Source organism: Schistosoma mansoni, chromosome 1 (genome assembly GCF_000237925.1).
Source record: "Schistosoma mansoni strain Puerto Rico chromosome 1, complete genome".
Classification (NCBI taxonomy): Eukaryota; Metazoa; Platyhelminthes; class Trematoda; order Strigeidida; family Schistosomatidae; genus Schistosoma; species Schistosoma mansoni.
The window spans coordinates 13,007,533-13,027,024 of record NC_031495.1 but is presented as its reverse complement, the minus strand read 5'-3'; the positions used below and the strand labels follow the sequence as shown (position 1 = coordinate 13,027,024).

The following is a 19,492-nucleotide window of genomic DNA, read 5'->3' as shown; positions in this document are numbered from 1 at the left end:
GTGATATGGCTTAGAATCGTTCATAATGGCACGAATATATTCACACCCTATCTTTCTATCTACCTTAAATTCTCGTATTCTTTCGTAGACAACTTTCTTATTTGCGAACCACATTCTATATGCTTAGTTTGTGTCATTTTTATTACTACTAAATTATTCTACTATCTTTTAATATACTTCTTTCTAATTCCATCCCATCGTATTGATATTCTATAGCATTTTTGGTCAACGTGTATGTGTCAGGCTCTGCGTTGATGATGACTGATTGTTTATAGTAAACTGTCAAACAAACCACTTTATTAGTAGTCATTTACTGGTGATGATAACAATCCCAACACAGATAATGATTTCCACGCATGATTTCTCTATATCGTTGGCTTAAAACTGCATCTCAATAGCTCTTTAGCGAATTTCTTAATAAAGATCTTAGGAATAAAAAATTAACGAGTTTACTATGAAACTAGCCATGATTGTTTGTTACTCGATATAATTCGTAACAATTTGACCTTGAGTGCATTTAAGTACCATATATATTTTTTTTCGAAAAATAGTTTGGAATAACTGTAAACAATAAATATCAAGTTGTTTTTTATGACCTTATAATACATGCCAATGTTCTGAAGAAATCTTTGCCAAATTTAAATTTAGATCGGTTTATGATTTCAACGAAATATAATAAAGTCAATACATTCCATTCGTATACAACTTTGTTTTGTTTTGCGCTCATTGTATGTGACCAAGACAATAAACATTTGAATTTCATTAGTGTTTATTCATGTGATTATTTTCGTATTATGCCTATCTAGATCAACTAAATGTAGAAAGAAGTTTCAGTTACATTTCATCGAATATCTAACTTTGAAATTGTCTTTCCATTGAATATATGACTAAGTCGCTGTAGTTGCAAGTTCATCCGACTACTCCGCATTATTTCAGAAGTTTAATCAGCTCCACTTAGATGGTACCCGACGCAATCACTTAGATTTTCCCACTTTGTAACATTTCCTCCCAGACCAAAAAAGTATCAATTAATCAAGTGGTTGACTGTTGGTTCGGGGCTATTTGAAGTGTGAAAACATGAGTTGATGTTGAGATATATCTCCCGACCGTTGCTGATACTTTGACATGGTGATCGGGCTTGATATCGTACTGAATCAATCGAGCTATTCTGGCTGGAACATTTGTTTCTCAAGGTCGTACAATACCAGATAGGTTGGTTGAAGAGCGGTGAGACTAAAAGTAACAAAGTTTAAGGTGGGCGAAGTCGTACTGCTGACTGTACAGAGGTTTGACGGCAATAAGGTGTTCCCCTCAAACGGCCAGCATAACAGCGATTCTGACTTCCCACAAAGGAAGAGTGTGGTTAGTAAAGGTCGACCTTAGAAATGCCCACTTCGCCTCATCCCACGGATTCCCGTCTCCGGCGGTAAGGACCCAACAAGTACTGAACTAACACGAAAACTACTCACAAAAAGGTCATGTGTGACCGACCTCAAACGGTTGTCTTTTAGGCACTGTGGTCACGCTACTCGGTCACTAAAACCATTTCCAATCCAATTTCCTTTTTAGGTACTTCTAGAAAACTCTTCTACAGTGTGGGCAACCGGGAAGTGATAACCTTCCTCATGCCTCTCACAGCACTCAATCACCCTCTTCAGTTCCTATCATTCCTTATACCTCAACTTTCATTTCTATACTTCCTCTTCGGACTTCCTCCCCAATTGTCACCACGGTTAACGATTCCAGTGTTCGAAACACTGTCATAGATTTACTGAAACCTCATTTCAAACTACACGTTCTTTATTTTTCTCCAAACTCTAAGTCTTGTCATTACTCCCAACTTCTGAGATTTTATTGAATATTGCTAAATCCGATTTTCTTTTGTGTTTACTTTTCCACTTCGGTCGTTTTCATGACATTTCAACTTTTTTTTCATCTTATTAATTCCTTTTTCGGGATATAATGTTTATGAACTTGGACCGATAAATTTTGAGTATGTCCAACATTTGAAGAGTTCTCTTTTTCGAGAACAATATCAACTCAAGAACATGTGTAAACATGCGAGATTCTCATCAGCATTACATGCAAAGTAGGACCTAAAACATATGCACATCGGTTCGCGTTCCTATACAACATCAATACAGCGAGATAGAATTATTTCAAGACAAATCTTAGATTATTAGAAGTAGTAATAGTATCAGCTTTAGTTTAAAAAGATTAGGTGTCGAAAAAGAAAATAAGTATAAAGAGATTTTGGGACCCGAATTCTAAAAGAAGACAAGGAATTTATGCCTTCCCATCCTCGTGTTTGTTAACCAACATGCAATTCAGATCCCACGTTTCCTGTCGGACTACCTTTAACTAGCTCATAGTAGAACTATCCTAATTTGCCTTCTCGCTGTTTTTTTTATTTCATATTAATTATTCTGAATAAACTAAACTACTCAAGTAAATGAATTATCTAATAAAATTTAAATTAGAAACTAAGTAAGTAATTTTAGTTTTCATGAATAAAACACCGTAAATTGTAAGTTGTTTTAGGTAGATGATAAATGCAATTATATTTGGCTAAAAAACACACACACTGTATTATTATATTATGGTTACTGTTGTCGTTTTTTACTCCGTTTTCTCCTCGTTACAATCATTTGCTCACCGTTCTTTTCACCGTATTTTTCTCTTTAAAACAATAAAAATGAAATTCAGTTGTTGTACATGTATGCGCAATCATTAAACAACCGAATGATCCAAAGAAAATTTTCCAACCTCTTTTAAATCGTTTATTTACACAATATGATAATGGTGAGTTTTGTGTTACTTAACGTTGTGTCCTTTGTTTGATAATCGTTTATGAATATTCTTTTCTGTTTTATAGATCAGTGAGATGTTCTTCATTATATAGTCTATCTTGATTTTGATATTTATCTTTTTTTCTTTCCATATGTGTATGTGTAACTTTAAAAGTTGAGGATTTATCTTGCTCTTTTTATGTTGGTCTTGTTTATATGTATTACTTTGGTTTTCTTCCTTTTTCATGTATTTATTATCATTATTATTAATTATAAGACGATGGAGGATGGTCGCTCAACATCGTGGATTGATTGATGTTAAATATTAACACCAATGGCTCTCGGCCTGATTGTTTAGAGTATAAGTGTTCGTGCGAGATCGAAGGTCCTGGGATGGAATCCCGCGTGTGGGATCGTGGTTTCGCACTGCTGAGGAGTCCTATACTAAAACAAAATGGCCGTCCAGTGCTTCCAGGTTTTCAATGGTGGTGTTACATTGATCGGTTCATGATTTCAATAAAATTCAACAATTTCTATAAGCCCAAACTTGAAATTAATTATGTTATTAGTTCTTCGCACAATTTGTTCATTTATTTATACTTACAGTTTATTGAAGTACAAATAATATAATAGGTGTCAGTCAGCGACAAAGTTATCACGATCCCGTAACAGAAAAAATTTTTAAGACCCATCTTAACGATAATCGCATCACTACAATATAAGCTCACTTGAAATCTTACTCAGTTGATCATGCCTATGTAGAGAGAATCAGCTGTTCATAGTTTGAAGAAGTTCTAACGTTACAATTAGGGGATAGATGAGATCATATTATTCAAAAAGTACATAGTTCATTTTTCCTTGTGGATCCTTCACTATTATTCTCCTAGACAAGACTATTAATATTATAAACAGTCACCCTGACATGATCGACTTTCCGAAGAAGAGACTAAAAAATTACTGCGGTTATTCTTTTTAACTTTAATGAGAAGTAGTTTTGACAGACAGGTTTTCTCCATGGGTCATCCAAACAGACCCTATATTTACTAATATTTTTCTAGCTTAACTAGGAAATACCAAACTTATAGATGTGATAGCACAAACGTCGGTATATTTGAGTTATGCTGATGATAATACATCATTTAATAACAGAGACGATGCTGATCGCTTGTATATTTTTTCTATTCGACTCCATGGAATTCCAATTTTATATACGGGCCCAAAATATAAAACAGAATAAATTTCTGGGACTTAGGGATACTAAGAGACAAATCTGTTTCGGTTCACATCCTATTAACCATAAAACTTCATAAATAGTCTAGTGCTTTCATTTCAACAGCTTTCGATCAATCTTATATAGAAGTCTTGTTTAAATGTTGTTCTTCAAAATTAACAGACTATATTCTAAAGATTCACTCGATGGCGAGATGGAAATTATTCAGAGGGCCTTAGTCGAAAGTGGTTATCCCATAAAGTTTATAATTAGACCCTTTCAGTCAACAGATACGATGCTACAAAAGGCCACTGTTCCATAAAAGAGTTTGTTCATTAAACTCTAATTCAGAATTTATGACCTTAGTGTTCAGTATAGGCGTCATTTAAGGGCTGACGTTACACGAACCTTTCCCTCAACTAATTTAATTTTTACTTACGAAAGAAAAACCTTAATGAACCCAACTCAGTAATAAGCGTCGTCCAGTCATAATTACCTATTTACCCGTAAATGTAGAAATTCGTACGTCGGAACAGTGGAGAGGATATTACTTAAAATAATCTCAAAATACATACCTTAGCATTCGATAATGAATAACTCCAAGATACTAAATAACACCATAAGAGGATTTTTAATAGATACAGATCATTCAAAATAAATCATGGTATTGGTTTTCAAGTTGTAGTTAAAAAGAATAATAGTTAACTTCGTTACACAGAATCAACAGCCATTATCGTCTCAACCTTAGTCTATGTACACAAAAAGAACATTTTTCCCCATCTTGCAATAATCTGGTGATCAGTAGCACCAACCAGATGATATGATTCACAGATGCTAACTAATTATCTATAATCTATATGGACTATATGGTATTTCAATAAAATTAGCACATTTAGCTTAAGAATGTCATTTTCCACGAATGATCGATGTACGATACCGTAACTTACTATCTTTGAAGTTGTCTGTACAATGTCATAGGGGCTGTTGGTTTCTGAAGAATAATGAGATGTGACTGTATGTCTTCATTTTATTTTGAGTTGTTCCATCAAATGGCATTTAATATATTAGTGAATATTTTGTAGATACATTTCATGATTATCAACTGAATTATGTGTATTTCATGCTACATTATGAAGTCTTACACGTACTCACTTATCTTATTCAACTTGACTTTTCTTCAGTTTCTGAGTGTCTCGTGTTTGTTAATTTAGTAATACTAAGTCAATTACATTATTCTGCTACTCCGACTGATCATATATGGTCATTTTTGGTTGTTTTTTTCCATTGAATATGTTTCTAATAGTTTTTTTTTATAAAAAAATTACGTTTGATTATGGTTAGGTTACCTGTTTATGACACTCTTGAATAACCAATTAGATATTATTTCATCATAAAAGAAACATTGTCGACTTCTTTATAGTGTGCTATTACTCTAATCATATCTTTCTTTTCTGATTTACTGGTTTTAATTGATCGATGCCTGAAACAATAAATATGTATGTTTCAATCAGTTCATTAGCTATCTCCTCAGATGACCCAGTTTATTCTGAATAAATATAATGGATTGATCATTTATTTTAATAAGTATAAATAAGGTATCGGGACAACGTTGTTCGATGCTCTGGATGGCCTTGTGGAATCACGACCAATTATCGGGTCCGAAATAGACCTAGATTTTGATTCTAGGTATAAAAGTTAAAATTTCAATGAAGAAACTGGGGTCATAGTTTTCACCACGAACTGACATTACCTATAAAAATAATTATAATTATATATAATATGAAGATAATAATTACAGAATTCATGCCAGTTTACAGGTATGATCAGCTTGATATAAATAGTAATATTAAATGTAGAGAACAGACATGTGATATAAGATTGTTTTAAGTTTACTAGTTCAAAAATTGTTTAGGTAGTACATTTTTCATATGTATTAAAGCAATGAAATACAACAGCCGTGAACTTTTGATTCTTTTTAAGTGGACATCCTTTTGATGTATGAACGGTGCATTTAAGATCATTTCCTGCGCCTTAATGAATTTATTATAACCATCTATAACTAGAAAAAATAAAGCAGAAACAGAGAGCACGGAACAAAAAGGCAATAATTACTACGATAAATTGGTTAGGTCTACCATAATACATATGTCAGGTTATTTTCTGATCTACTATTTGAGTTAGATATTTTTCAAATTAGTTAGGGTTGCCAGGGACGGTGTTAATGTAAAGTAACAGTAGGTAGGTGATTTTATTTAGTAGATTCAGTGATAAAAATGGCTAAACATTTATTTCCCATAGTCTCACTTTCAGATGCTAGAACATTTAATGCATTTTCAGAGGAGCAGTATGCATCAATGCAGCAAACAAAGGATGGGAGTGATTTTATCTTACGCATAGATTGTGGTAGATTATTCCAGAAACTAGAAAATTTACTGGTAAATTAGTTTACATAGAGAGATGATTTAGAATGGGTTTGTTTCATTAACGACAAGGAGTTACGGATGTTGTAATTAAAAGATCCTGGATATTGAATTACTTGGCTGGATGTAAAGGATAGTTCATTAAGTATTTTTAAGAAAAAGATTAGACTTAGTTTGAGTCTCCTCTTCCATAAAGGGTCGAGTCCAAGTTTATTACCTCTGGACTTACAATTCAAGGTACAATCAGTTCCAAGAATTCGAAATGTAAAACGTCTCTGTACTGATTCCAACCTTAATTCATCCTTTATGTGCATACTACTAAGAATAAATGTGCAGTATTCTATGGTTGGTCGAACACATACTTTGTACATCAAAATATGTGACTCGTTGTTATAGAGGTTTAAAAGTATGTAACCCATAAGACGTTGGGACTTGGATGTCTTTTTTAAGACCTGTTCTGTAAAGAACAGATCGTAGGAGTACCTATGTCTACTACTGTATGTAACTTAGATAACACCTCACCATTTATGGTAAGATCTACGTTGAGTTATGTGCTACCGAAGCACATCCACCCACATTAGACCGTGTTAAGCTCCAGCTTCCATTCCGAGCACCACTGCGCTACCTTGTTAAGCTCCATACTAATGCAATTTTGCATATTGTTCAACTCATGAGGAGAAAATGAATACACTACTATAAGATCTTCTGCATATAGAAAGGGCTTACCCATACAAAATATCATTATTATTGTTCATACATTTTCATACCAACTGCGTTTCGTTTCCGTTCTTTCGTTATCGATCTTCTACTCAATGCATTCAATACCTGACCATCATAATATTCTACTTGTGTGGATATAAGTAACCCACACCTCACGACAGATAACGAGAGTAATATTTATGGGCCGATAATTGTTCATGTCAGTCTTATCTCCAGATTTGTAACGTGTTATGATATATGCGGCTTCCCAACAGTAAGGGTAAGTACCTGTGTCCAGAGAGGGAGAGAAACAGTAAACATATCGCTAGCGATAAAATCGGTAAGAGATTTTACTTTGATAGTGTTTTTAAGTTCCGCAGAAATCACATTTTTCGACGATACCAGTTTTAGGGGTGATGTTATCTTTAGTTCTTACTTAAGACCACCATGTTTTGGTAATGAGCCAGAAGGTGACTACAATTTAGAACCCATCGCCTAATTGATTATATATATTATCTAATTTACTTTTAATATTATCGTTGCTTATTGATCTTGATGTAGAACTCGTTAATAAATTAGAGACTGAGTCATCCAGCAGCGAGTGTTTTGTAAGTCCAATCCTAACATTATCGGACTCAAAAGGAGTTACTAGGCCTGGGTAAAGCTAATAACAGAGTTGTTATTACCCAAAGTATTAAGGCTTTTCTAGGCTCGTTTTTTTGATAACCGACCAATTTTGATATGTGTTAGTTCTAATGCCTCATATGCGTTATGTGGTAGAATTCAATAATATCCAAATACTTTCTATTAGTATACCGTATTGTTGTAACGCAAAGTTCAAACTTACTGCGCAGTGTTAGAACTCTGTGTAATCATATCGATGGATGAATTTCGTGCTCAATTCCCACATATCTTATCTTAAAAGCTGATCGTCTCGTCTCTACGCTTTAGTTCCATCAGAAACCATTTGAATCGTCTTTTGATGAGTTATTTTTTTGTATCAGTTTATATAACACAGTAATCAATACTTAGTTAATTTTCTTCAAATTGCACTGGCTATTAGAATATCATAAGATATATTAGAACTCTTAATTCAATTTGTTCCAATTTAATTACTTCTTAATGAACCATAGACAATGTTTTAGTGCTAAATTCTTTTGTCGAGGTAAACTAATCGTGTGGATCACGGAATATGAGTTTTGTTTTTCTGTTCTACAACTAGACAACCTGATACAAATCAATCTACCTTATTATTCTGCATATCAAACAACTCAATGAAATGCGAATGTATTGAGATCATGTTTCGTTCAAAATTCATTCATATTCAAGCTATTAATTTGTTTTAAAAATTACGTATTGAATAAATTATTATTAATAATATCGATAATACCAGTAATGCTAGTAATAATAATAAGATCGATATGCAATAATAGATTCAAAATTAACTCGGTGTACGGGGTATAATTTAAACTGTTGGTTCTCGTTTTCCGGCTTCTATACACGTTTATATTCGTTGTCATGTGCATTTACAGATATATATATATATATATATATATATATATATCACTTATTCGAAACCACTTTTTTATTGAGAGTTAAGTTTATGTGAAATTGAAACAGCCATATAATCTTTATTCATATTAAATGTTAATGTTCATCATGATAAATGGCTTTCAGATCATTGAACATATCTATATTTATTTCACTATTATTATTATGTTGAGAAAATGATTGACAATGAGAATAATTATTTCTCGTTTCACTTATTTTAATAATTAATTAAATCTGCATCAGTTTAACTTCAGTAAGATAATTATTGAAAATTAAGAAGTACTGAGTGAATGTTTTGTCCTATCATGGAGTACTTCAACAATGTGCATCCACAATCTCACCGTGGATCGTATGCAGGACCTTCGGTCTCCTACCAAGCGCTTAACTTCTGAACCACTGAGATGACATTCAAGAGTTTAGATGTTCAATTTCAATCAGTTCTTGATATTACACAACCATTTCTCACTGTCATTAATGAGTAACTAACCGCCACACCCTCGAAATGGTTGAATTCCACTAGTCATGGCTTCTCAGTAGAACCCCTAGAATTACCTCTCGAAATCAATCATCTATGAGCAAGTGATCAATAGTTACTCTATCAGGTTTGTAGGGATTGTTGAGGTTTGACACTACGAACTGACCCTAGTTAAATAGACATTGGTGGAGAAGATTTGTAGCTCAGGTGGATGATTTTGATGGAGCTCAGAGAACAAAACTCCATTAAATAGACATTATTTGTAGTTTAGTATTACAATGATTTTGTATATTATAACTTATGTAATATTTATCATCTATGTGTTAATGAACTGTTCTTTTACATATGAAGCTAAATAGTTTGCATACATCAAAAATGTTACTTTCTCATACTGTAATTCTTATTGGTGGATATCAGTTCAGCTTTTCTTTATTCATTGCATCAGTAAATAAAGATAGATTGATTGTGGTTGACTGGCAGGTAAGCTTTTAATGGTCTGAATGTTACACACAATAAGTATATTGTTGTATACACAACTGCATCATCATAAGCTGTAGATTACGAAATTATGCATAATATTTAGACTGAAATGTTTTAATTCCTAAAGACATATGGATTTTAAAAACTAGATCAAATGCTAAACAGTTTGATAGTTGCGGATTATATGATCGACAGGTCTTCTTACCTATTAAAACTAAATAAATTATCAGTAGCAATATCATGCATCATAATATTGAACACTTCAATATAGGACCATTAAAATCAATGAACACTGAATAGCTAATCCATTCTATATAAGAATTCAGTATTCTGAATGAATGACTTGTGAACTTAGTTTGGACACTAGATTTCTTAAAAATGAGTCTTATATTACCACTTCACTGTTTTGTAAAATAGAAATAGTAGGTCAAATGCTAAAGGGTTGTTTTTCCTTATTCTTTACCAAGTGAATCGTTTTTTTTTAATATTACAGGCCATATCAACCATGACTACTATAAATTTTAAAAAGTAAAGATTATTAATTCCCTTACATGTAAATCCTCTCAGACTGCCGCACTTATGTACAATAAACATATTAATTTCCGACTTTTATGTCTCTAAACCATTTTATTTCTGTCTTATTGTTTCCGACATTACTTACTCAACAGTTCATTTCCATCAAATATTGTACTGTAAAAACAAGCTTATTATTTAAACTCAGAGCTTTGGATTACGATGTAAATTGGACATTTTGCATGTATGACTACAACTCTTGGAAGTCACCCTTACTGATGCCGGTTATATATCTCAAACACTTAGGCTCAAATCTTATTAGTGCGTTGTGGTTTTGTTTTTCAATTACGTATTCGAAAAATGTGTTGAATGGACGTTTATCTAGGAACTCTAAAAAAGTGCTATATACTTTTCACTTGGTACTACTTTAAGAAAGTGGTTATGATGAATTGTTACATATTTTGGTGTCTGTAAGTGGCTGGTAATAACGAAGTTATTTCCAACTTATGATACGGCGGTATAGAAAATTTTCATTGGCTTAATATCCTCTGTCCATAGTCTACCATTCTATCCATGCACTTCTTAGTGTCTCATTTTTAACAAATCAGTTACCATGTCGTTAAAAGTAATAAGTAACATCATTTAAAGCATGGATGGAATTCATAAATGTTATGAATATCTTTAGATAAATTTTATTTCTTCGGTTTAGTGGTAATCAGTCGATATTTATAGAAAGATTATCAAATAAGAAACTATGAAAGTATTATGATCTCTGAGAAAATGTATACTCATAATAATCATCTCACTGCTGACTAACTTCAGGATGCAATTCTTGGACTTCTAGTGAGAAGCCGTAAGTAGTGGAGTTCAACCGTGTCGGGTGTATGGAGGTTACCCACTGAAGACAATAAAATATGGTCGCGCAATACCATAGATTTGTTGAAGCTAGAAGTTAACACTAATGAATGTCTAGAGTTTAAGTGTTCGCTAGTGAAACTAAATGTCCTAGGTTTAATTATTTTTGCTGTCGTGGGTGCTCACTGCCTCTGATGATTCCTATACTGGGACGAAACAACTTTCTTGTATGTGCCTCCAAGTTTCCACTAGTTATCTAGCTTTCGATCCGTTCATGATATAAACTATGAACGTAAGAGTATGTAGAATTATTTTTTTAACCACATTAGTGTAGCTGAATTGTATCATCTTCGTTTTTTCACTTTCAAGCGCTTAGTCACATCATTATACCGAAGCATGGTTTAAAGTGAAGGTCTCAACCGCATGCATTTAGTGGTAGAAAGCACTTTCTATATCAGTCAATGCACACGTTTATGCGTGTTTTGAAACAATAAAAGCACACATGTTTGTATGCATTCACTTTTTGTTTTTATACTTGTTAATTGAGCTTACGTATTGTTCAGTCTTTAAATTTTTTTTGACCAGATGCTGTTTATTTTATTTAGTCTGACAACTAATTTAAACAAACTCACTAGTGAGTTTTACTTAAAGACGTATGTAAACCATTTTTCTAAACATTATGCATGTAGTATTCAACCTTTTATTGGACGGTGTCTAATATTAAGATATGTATGTTTTATGTTGAGGGAGTGTGCAAAGTATCATCTGACTCTGAAAGAGTGAAGATTAAGAGCAAAAGTAAGACAATGACTCAGTAGGCACATAAAGTGATTAATTTATGTTTAATAACAGAAGCAATTAGTGACTATCGACAACGACATAAGAGTGAAATTAAGACGATCTGACAATTGAAACTAAAAACTTATGAAAAACTAAGTTTCGAATGTGCTACAAGTCCGATCTATCTAATAAAACATTATACGCTAATTTCATTACTTATTTTGGTTTTTATTTAATAAAGTGCTTAGTCATGAATTTTTCAATAAAACTTGCAGTTTCTGGGATTGTTTCCCGAGTGACTGTAAGTCAACATTGTTGTGAAGTTTCTCATTTAGAACGCAACTATTGTCCAGTACACTTTGGATTCCAGTAATTCTAAAGCTGATATTAATTCGTGGCAAAACAGTGTTTCTGCTTTCAGCAAAATTACACATACGTATTGTCAAAATGCTACCTATATATATATATATATATATATATATATATATATATATATATATATAATTAGGTGTTGTTTGAATGATATATTACATTTATATCACTAATAAAATAAAGATAATGAGGATGACAGTTTTTTTATCTGTGCATAAAATTATAGGTTTACTTTGAATGTTTCACTGTTACGTAAGATTGTTTAATTATAGAGTAGTAAAGGTAGTCAACACTTGAAGACTAGAATCTATGGTTTAAATTGTATTCAAATCCTTTTATTTATTGATCATTATAACGTAAAACACAAATAATTTGATAGTTACAATCACTGCATGAACTGACTTTTCATCCGTAGTAGATATTAACTAGAAAACCATTAATAACAAAGAAATTGTTTAGATAATTATTTCATCCAACACACCAGTAACTTCACACTTGATCAAACTCAAATCTTGTTTATCTTGTACGTGAATATGTTACCCATGGATCTGTTAGGTTGGCTTACAATAAACTCTAGAGAGGCTCATAAATAGCCCAACCAATCAGCGATTAGTTAGAAGCTATGCTACTAAGATGCTACTAAAATAACAAGGTCCTGATTGGCTGTTAACATACTGTTACTATGGGATCTCAAGGTCTTTTAATTACTATAAAACCCCTATTTTTCTGTACATAATTGAACCTTGTAAGTAAAGTGCTTCTCTGATACTCGTGTCTTCTCTCTGGTCTTTCAAGTCGCTGAGTAGTGCTAGCCTGGGGTTATCCGAATAGCTAGGATCCGAATAAAGCGTTCAACCTACGAGACATATCAGGATCATTGATCAAGTCAAGATTAGTCTGTTCATGCGGAATTCCATTTTTTGATCGCAACTAACTAATTCAACGATATATTATGATTACCATCTAACTGATCATAATGACATTAAAGTTTTTCATTTCAAAGAATGTGCAAGATACATTGTATAGTCATCACTCAGTCTTACAATAAAACAATAATCCTTTATAGATCTTATAGCCATTATTGTAAATAACATTACAAAGTTTAAATCTATGGTTTGATTGAAAACATATAAATATGTACGTACATAAATACATGTGATGACACAGTGGGAAATAACATAAAAGACGTTTTTTGTACTTAGATACGATTGTTAGCCTTTATTGGATAAATGACAAAGTCGTTTCTACGTTAAAACCATAGTGGTTTAGTTGCTTACCAGTTCATGTTGATTTTCATTAGCTACGTAGCTTGTTGCATAATGAAAGTTTTCATATTTTATTTCTGTATGCTGTAGATCATTGGTTTGTTGGTTGTGATATTCCGTTTTCAACCATTGGGTTGTATTTGCGAATTCCGCGCTGTCTGTTTTGGTTTGCACAGCCAGATAGTATCACTAACCTTCATACAACTAGTTAAATAATTAGTTAGTGAGCTAGTTAACGGTCAATTTTTATTTCAATTTATGTTTCACTATGATGATACATAATTCGATCGATAATATATTATTCGGTTGGTAATTTAGATAATGAGCCTGTGGATAATTTCAGGATAAAATGAACTGAACATTCGAATATTTGTATCTTTTTTGACTTACATTGATTACCTATGTTCATTATTATTTTAAGTAATTTTATTTAATTGTTCTCATCTACCACATAATTTATGGAGATAGGTTCCTATGCTTAGTGACTTAGCCATTAAAATCAATATTCAGAAGAAAATTGGTATTTCTCATTGAGGAATATGGAGTAACCATTTACACTAATGATTTCTCTAAATCTCCCGTTGGATAATAACAGAAGAAAAATCAACAGATGATTACATACAAGAAGGAAGTAGATAGCCGTACTTTTCTGTAAATTGACTATTTAGTTTCTTTTTCAGTAAAGAAAGAAATTCTGTAATATGGTTGAATTTCGAGAAATTAAATTAGAGCTGCGGTTCAAGAGATTTATTTTTCTAGTGTTTTTATCTTTTCCAATAAAACTTTAATCATGTTAGTGATCAAACCAAAAGTATTGGAAATTCCAGCTATCACTCCGTAATTAATGCTATTCAATTAGTAGGTTGAAATTCAGTAGATTTTCATCTTTTTAAACTGCCAGTAATTCTACTTCTCGACATCAGCTAACTAGTATTCAATGTACACGTTAATTTGTTTAACATAATATTTAGAAATTAATCTCTTTAAAAATAATCCTTGTTTTTCAATTGTAAAACGATTATCCATACATATTTCCTCATTAGATTAATCTTACTCTACATATTGTATTGTTTGTTTGAATCTTCCCATTGATGTTTAGGACTGCATTTGATCAATCTCTTATTGACATATGTGCATTCAGTGCAGATCGCCTCTCTCCGTAGGTTTATATAGTTTCTTTGAGAATATTTCTCATAGAAAATTGTATTATTCCTCTTTTCCTTTTTTTCCATCACAATAAAATTTCATCTTACACATTACTTTCTCCGTTTTGTTTATGACTACTCCTGAATATATTTTGATTTTGTTTAGTTTGTAGTTTTTGTCTTAAAAGTTATTCTCGTATGAATAGATGAAAGTTGGTGTGGTTGTCTTCTTCTTTCATGTGTTTTTTTATCGTCTCAGATATGTGACTCACTATCGCGTGACAAAATAGATAGATTGAAAGAGAGAAAAAGAGGGAAGAAACCTAACCTAATGTTTGCATTGAGTAAATGAACAAATTGAAACACACTGCTATAATAGTAGTATTGTAGTTGAACGAGAACACACAAGTGGGGAAAATTGAATGTATTTGAATGCAAAATTACAGAATGTCTTAGTAAAACCTGAGAGTTATGTAGCAAATACTTCATTTGCAAAGTGTCAATCAATTGTCTCAGATTTAGTTGTTCCTTTGTTTCCACACCAATCATTCTCCGTTCTCATTCTCTTCTCCTATATCTTCTTAACTTCCTGCCGCCAGGCATTCCACTTTCAATTGGTGATGCATACTACTTATATCTGTCGACACCAGTGGCACACACCACAGTATCATTATTTTGTACGGGGCAGTAATCATTTCTTTCCAAACTATCTACCTGTTTATATACTTGAATATTATTAGTAAAATTTGTGGTTCGATGTACTCTTTTTTTTAAAAATAAATTATTGTGAGAAACTGAATTAAGCAGTTGGCATTAAAAATGTGCATTGAATTTTCATTGTATCTATTGTACACTGTTTTTTTGTAAGAATTAAACCAGTACGTAAAGTTGTTTAAAATTTTCACCTATAAATTACACAGATAAATAATCATACTGGTATTGCGCATTGATTCAAACTGGAAGTTCTAATAACTAATGGTCATATATATTTCTGTTCACTAGTCTGAAAATGTATCTCGTCAGAGTCTTTTATCATCCAGAGAACTTGTAGGAGCGTTTCATTTAATCAGCATTGAATTAAAACTTATCAGAGAGACATCTAAAGAGATAAAAGATTACATGTCACGTTTTGGTCAGATAATTACCTACATCGTTACTATGTTTTGTATGTCTCCATAAGTATCTGTAAGAGCAAGACCATTTTAAACTCTGAATGCACTCGATTTTCCATATATAATCAACTTCACATTTCCTGCCTTTTCTCTACAGTTATATCTGTAGTGTAGATGTAACCAGTGGTTATGGGTAGTGGCTAGGAAATCACCTATAGTTGTTGCAGCAACATACGTATCATTTTTTAAATATGACTTTTATAGATTGTCACGTCCATCATTTAGTTCATCTTCTGCATACTACTATTGTATAATTATTTCAACTTGTTAATCCAAAAAACAAACAAAACTAGCTGTACGTAGCATTATTAACAGCACACTAAAGTTACATACCTTCTTTTCAAAAAAATTGGCTGTACTTTTTAAATTTCAATCGAAGTTCACTTGCATGTGTGGTCCGTTAATGTCAATGTTTTCATTAGAGTTGTATTCGGGTGACATTTTAGCCAGTGAACTATTTTTTGTTTGAAGACAGATTGTGTGTGTGTAATGGCTGAAGTGAGTAAAAGGCACAGTATATTGACGTTTATTGTTTAGTCTGGTTATTATTATCTAAGCTATGTTTGTACAGATATATGATTATTATATCCTGATCATTTGTCGCCGTCATCTTATTTTTTTATCAATAACAACCTGGTTTCGTGTTTAAAGAAACCTATTAGTATTTTAAATTAGGCTAATCTAACTGATCACTTCATCTACTCTGTTTTAATCATTCATAAAGTATCGCTAATCCTATATATAATAAGGCTGTATCTCAACGATAACCACTCAGTCATAAAATCACATTGCCTATGTACTTCAGTTCAGTCTTGGAAGGAATTGTTTGTTCTCACTACTGTCTATAAATGATGATATAGTTGTTCATTGACCTTTTGTTCTCATTGGGCACTTCCAGTTGATAACAATCTGTGTTAAAAACCAACTGGAACTTAAAGTTATCACTACAACAAAGTTTTTCTTTTAAAATGAAGTTCTTTGGTCACTGTTAAGCACTACACTAATCAGCGATTGATTGGTGGAAATATGTCGGCTCAAGAACAGAATATTTGTTTCAGCCTTAATAACTTAGTAATTTTATTACTGATTGTGGCACTCTCTGATTTAAGTTAAAATCGTTAGTAAACAAAACTAACCCTTGGCCCTCATAAGATGGCAAATACACATGTTCTTGTGAATCGACACTGACATAAAACCTTGGTGCCTAATAAATAATGTCACGTTAGACGAATCGCTTTCAAGTATAATCATAGGATTACACTAAATACATAAATTTAAATTTGATTTGAAATCTTCTCATAGAGTGGTTTTTCTTCAAAATTATAACTAAATATTGAGATAGTTATTTAAGATAATCCGTTTTTTTGACCTTTACAACTTGTTTGTTTGCCTTGTTTACTTCAAAATTCGAAAATTATAGTTTTGTTTGTAGTTGATGCATCAAATTGAAGAATATTCCATCATTTCCACTACTATTTACTTCTTATTTCTATTTAGAAATAATCTTTCAAGTCAATGTTATTTTTACTGTAGAAAAGAACACTTCAATTATCTCATAGTTGATACTCTAGACTAAATTTTGATCAGTCTTTTATGGCATGTATTCATCCTGTGGTAATTGCCTCGATTCGGCCATTATAACACAAGTTTGTATAGAATATGTGGATGGTAGCTGATAGTGGGATCCATAATGTATGTTTCGTTCTATTTGGGAGTCATACTTGCATCGCAGTATTAATGCTCATAACCGGACTCGAACTCAGCGACCCTCATTTGGAACATTCAACGGGTTATTCACTAAGTTAATGAATCCAAACAGCCACTCAGTTGTCCAATGGATATGATATTCATGTTGGTACTGTGTTCGAATCATAGTGTATACGTCAACACTGGGATACATATACATTCAGCTCCCGAGTCCCAAACAAGATGAAGTACTCCTCTTATTTTCCGTTTCTACCTCCAATACATCTATTGATTGAGAATATTCTTGTCATATTTTTAAAACTAATTATTTATTTATCTGTGTTTTGATAGATACAGTATCTCCTGCATCGGTCAATCAGGGTCAGCATAAACGACCTAGAATGCTATGGGCTGGTTATTTTTGTGTACCAGACTTATCATCTGTTCCAAATAACCTCTCTACACTTGGAAAATCTGAAACAATAATGAGTTCCAATATTTTTATCACCGCTGGGCCAGATGCTACTCCAGACTTGGATTCAATTATACCTAATGTAAATTATTTTTACTGTTGTTTATTATTATTAATTTTGTCCCTCTACTTGCTCTTTGTGTATAATTAAGTTAATGAAATTAGTTAAACGACTGTGTTCACTCCATTCACAATTCACTCACATAGCCAGTCCTTAAAAATTCAAACAAGATAGATTGCAATAGATTAATCTACTGACTAACTGAATGAGATTATATAATTAAGAAATTCAGGATATTTCTTGAACTATAAATAGCTTTTCAGACCAATCAGTGATGAAAATCCTAGTTACATAACAAGCAATTACTTTCCACTGTTGTCTTTCTTACCACTAATGTACTATCATACTCTTCGAATACCAACTATTATGTTACTTTAAACAATGGAACGTTGTTTTTTGTATTCAGTTATTATGAGACTGTGAAGAAGTTATGAACTATATCCTGACAATTATTTCACGTCGTTATTTTTCTTCAATATATTAAATGTTGAATATGAAAAGGTTGTTGATGGATGTGAAAACAGACTTATGTTAAGTGGGTAAAATACTCAACTCTAAGTTATTGTATTTCAAAAAAATATATTAAATATTATTTCAATTATTTTGATTCTTACTAGTAAATAGTAAATCTAGCCCCATGCCTCTGAAACGGTGATTGTTTTTCACGAGTGTATTGTACGTATCTGTACATGCATACTAGGTTGATTTTATTGATTTAAACATCATCAATACTTAACAGTTGCTTGTAGTGAGTTTCCCATATAAAAAAGATTGGTTCAACGAAGAGTTTTCGGCAGATTCATTTTTAAAGCAGTACAATCACAAATATATGCTTATTTTTCAGGATGATAATTACAATAATAATGATAATAAACATGCATCTTCTTAACATTTTCGAAGCAATAGCCATACATCTTGGAAAACGAGAGTCGCGTGTTCGAAAGAAATTGGTACAACCTCTTCTTCTTCCTTTACAGCCATCTGCATCCCATTCCATCTTCTTTGACCTCCTACCCCCAACTGGTTTATTTTTGTTTCTGTGATCCTCCTGATTACATTTCATCTCAAGTTTAACATTTTATCATGCTGAGCCATCTTTTCCCAATGATAATTTCCCTATCTATTTTTATAATGAATATTTAGGCTCTTAACAATCAAATGATTACTAAATTCACATGGTGTCGTTTACTTGTATCTTCCCATTGTTATTTAGGACTGCAATTGATCAGTCTCTTGTTGGCATATGTGCATACTGTGCGTATTGCCTCGATATAGCCTTAATTCCTAAGCATCATTAGCAAAGACGAGTCTAAAGGCAGATATTCAATGTTCCGCCGCTGAACTTGTTTACGGCACGACATTGCGTCTGCTTGGGGAATTTTTCACACCACGGAGCAGCACTAAGTTCGGCGAATCAGACTACGTCCAACGACTGTCTGCATTCATGCGAACACTGACTCCGGTGTCAACTCGTATACAACATCGACAGGTCGCTCTCCCTCGAGAGTTATCTACCTGTTCACATGTTTTCATACGAGTAGATTCGG

General features: G+C 32.5%; 1 protein-coding gene across 1 annotated transcript in view; it reads left to right on the top strand.

Moving 5' to 3' along the window:
* Positions 1-2,695: 2,695 nt before the first annotated feature.
* The window catches only part of Smp_196720 (putative atpase, class VI, type 11c), a gene marked incomplete at both ends in the record, with an annotated part of 37,927 nt that continues 21,130 nt past the window's right edge, over positions 2,696-19,492 (top strand). Inside the window, 2 exons of the mRNA XM_018793303.1 lie at positions 2,696-2,717; positions 17,764-17,966. Coding sequence (XP_018647829.1) covers positions 2,696-2,717; positions 17,764-17,966 — 225 coding nt within the window. The remainder of the gene's footprint in view (positions 2,718-17,763; positions 17,967-19,492) is intronic.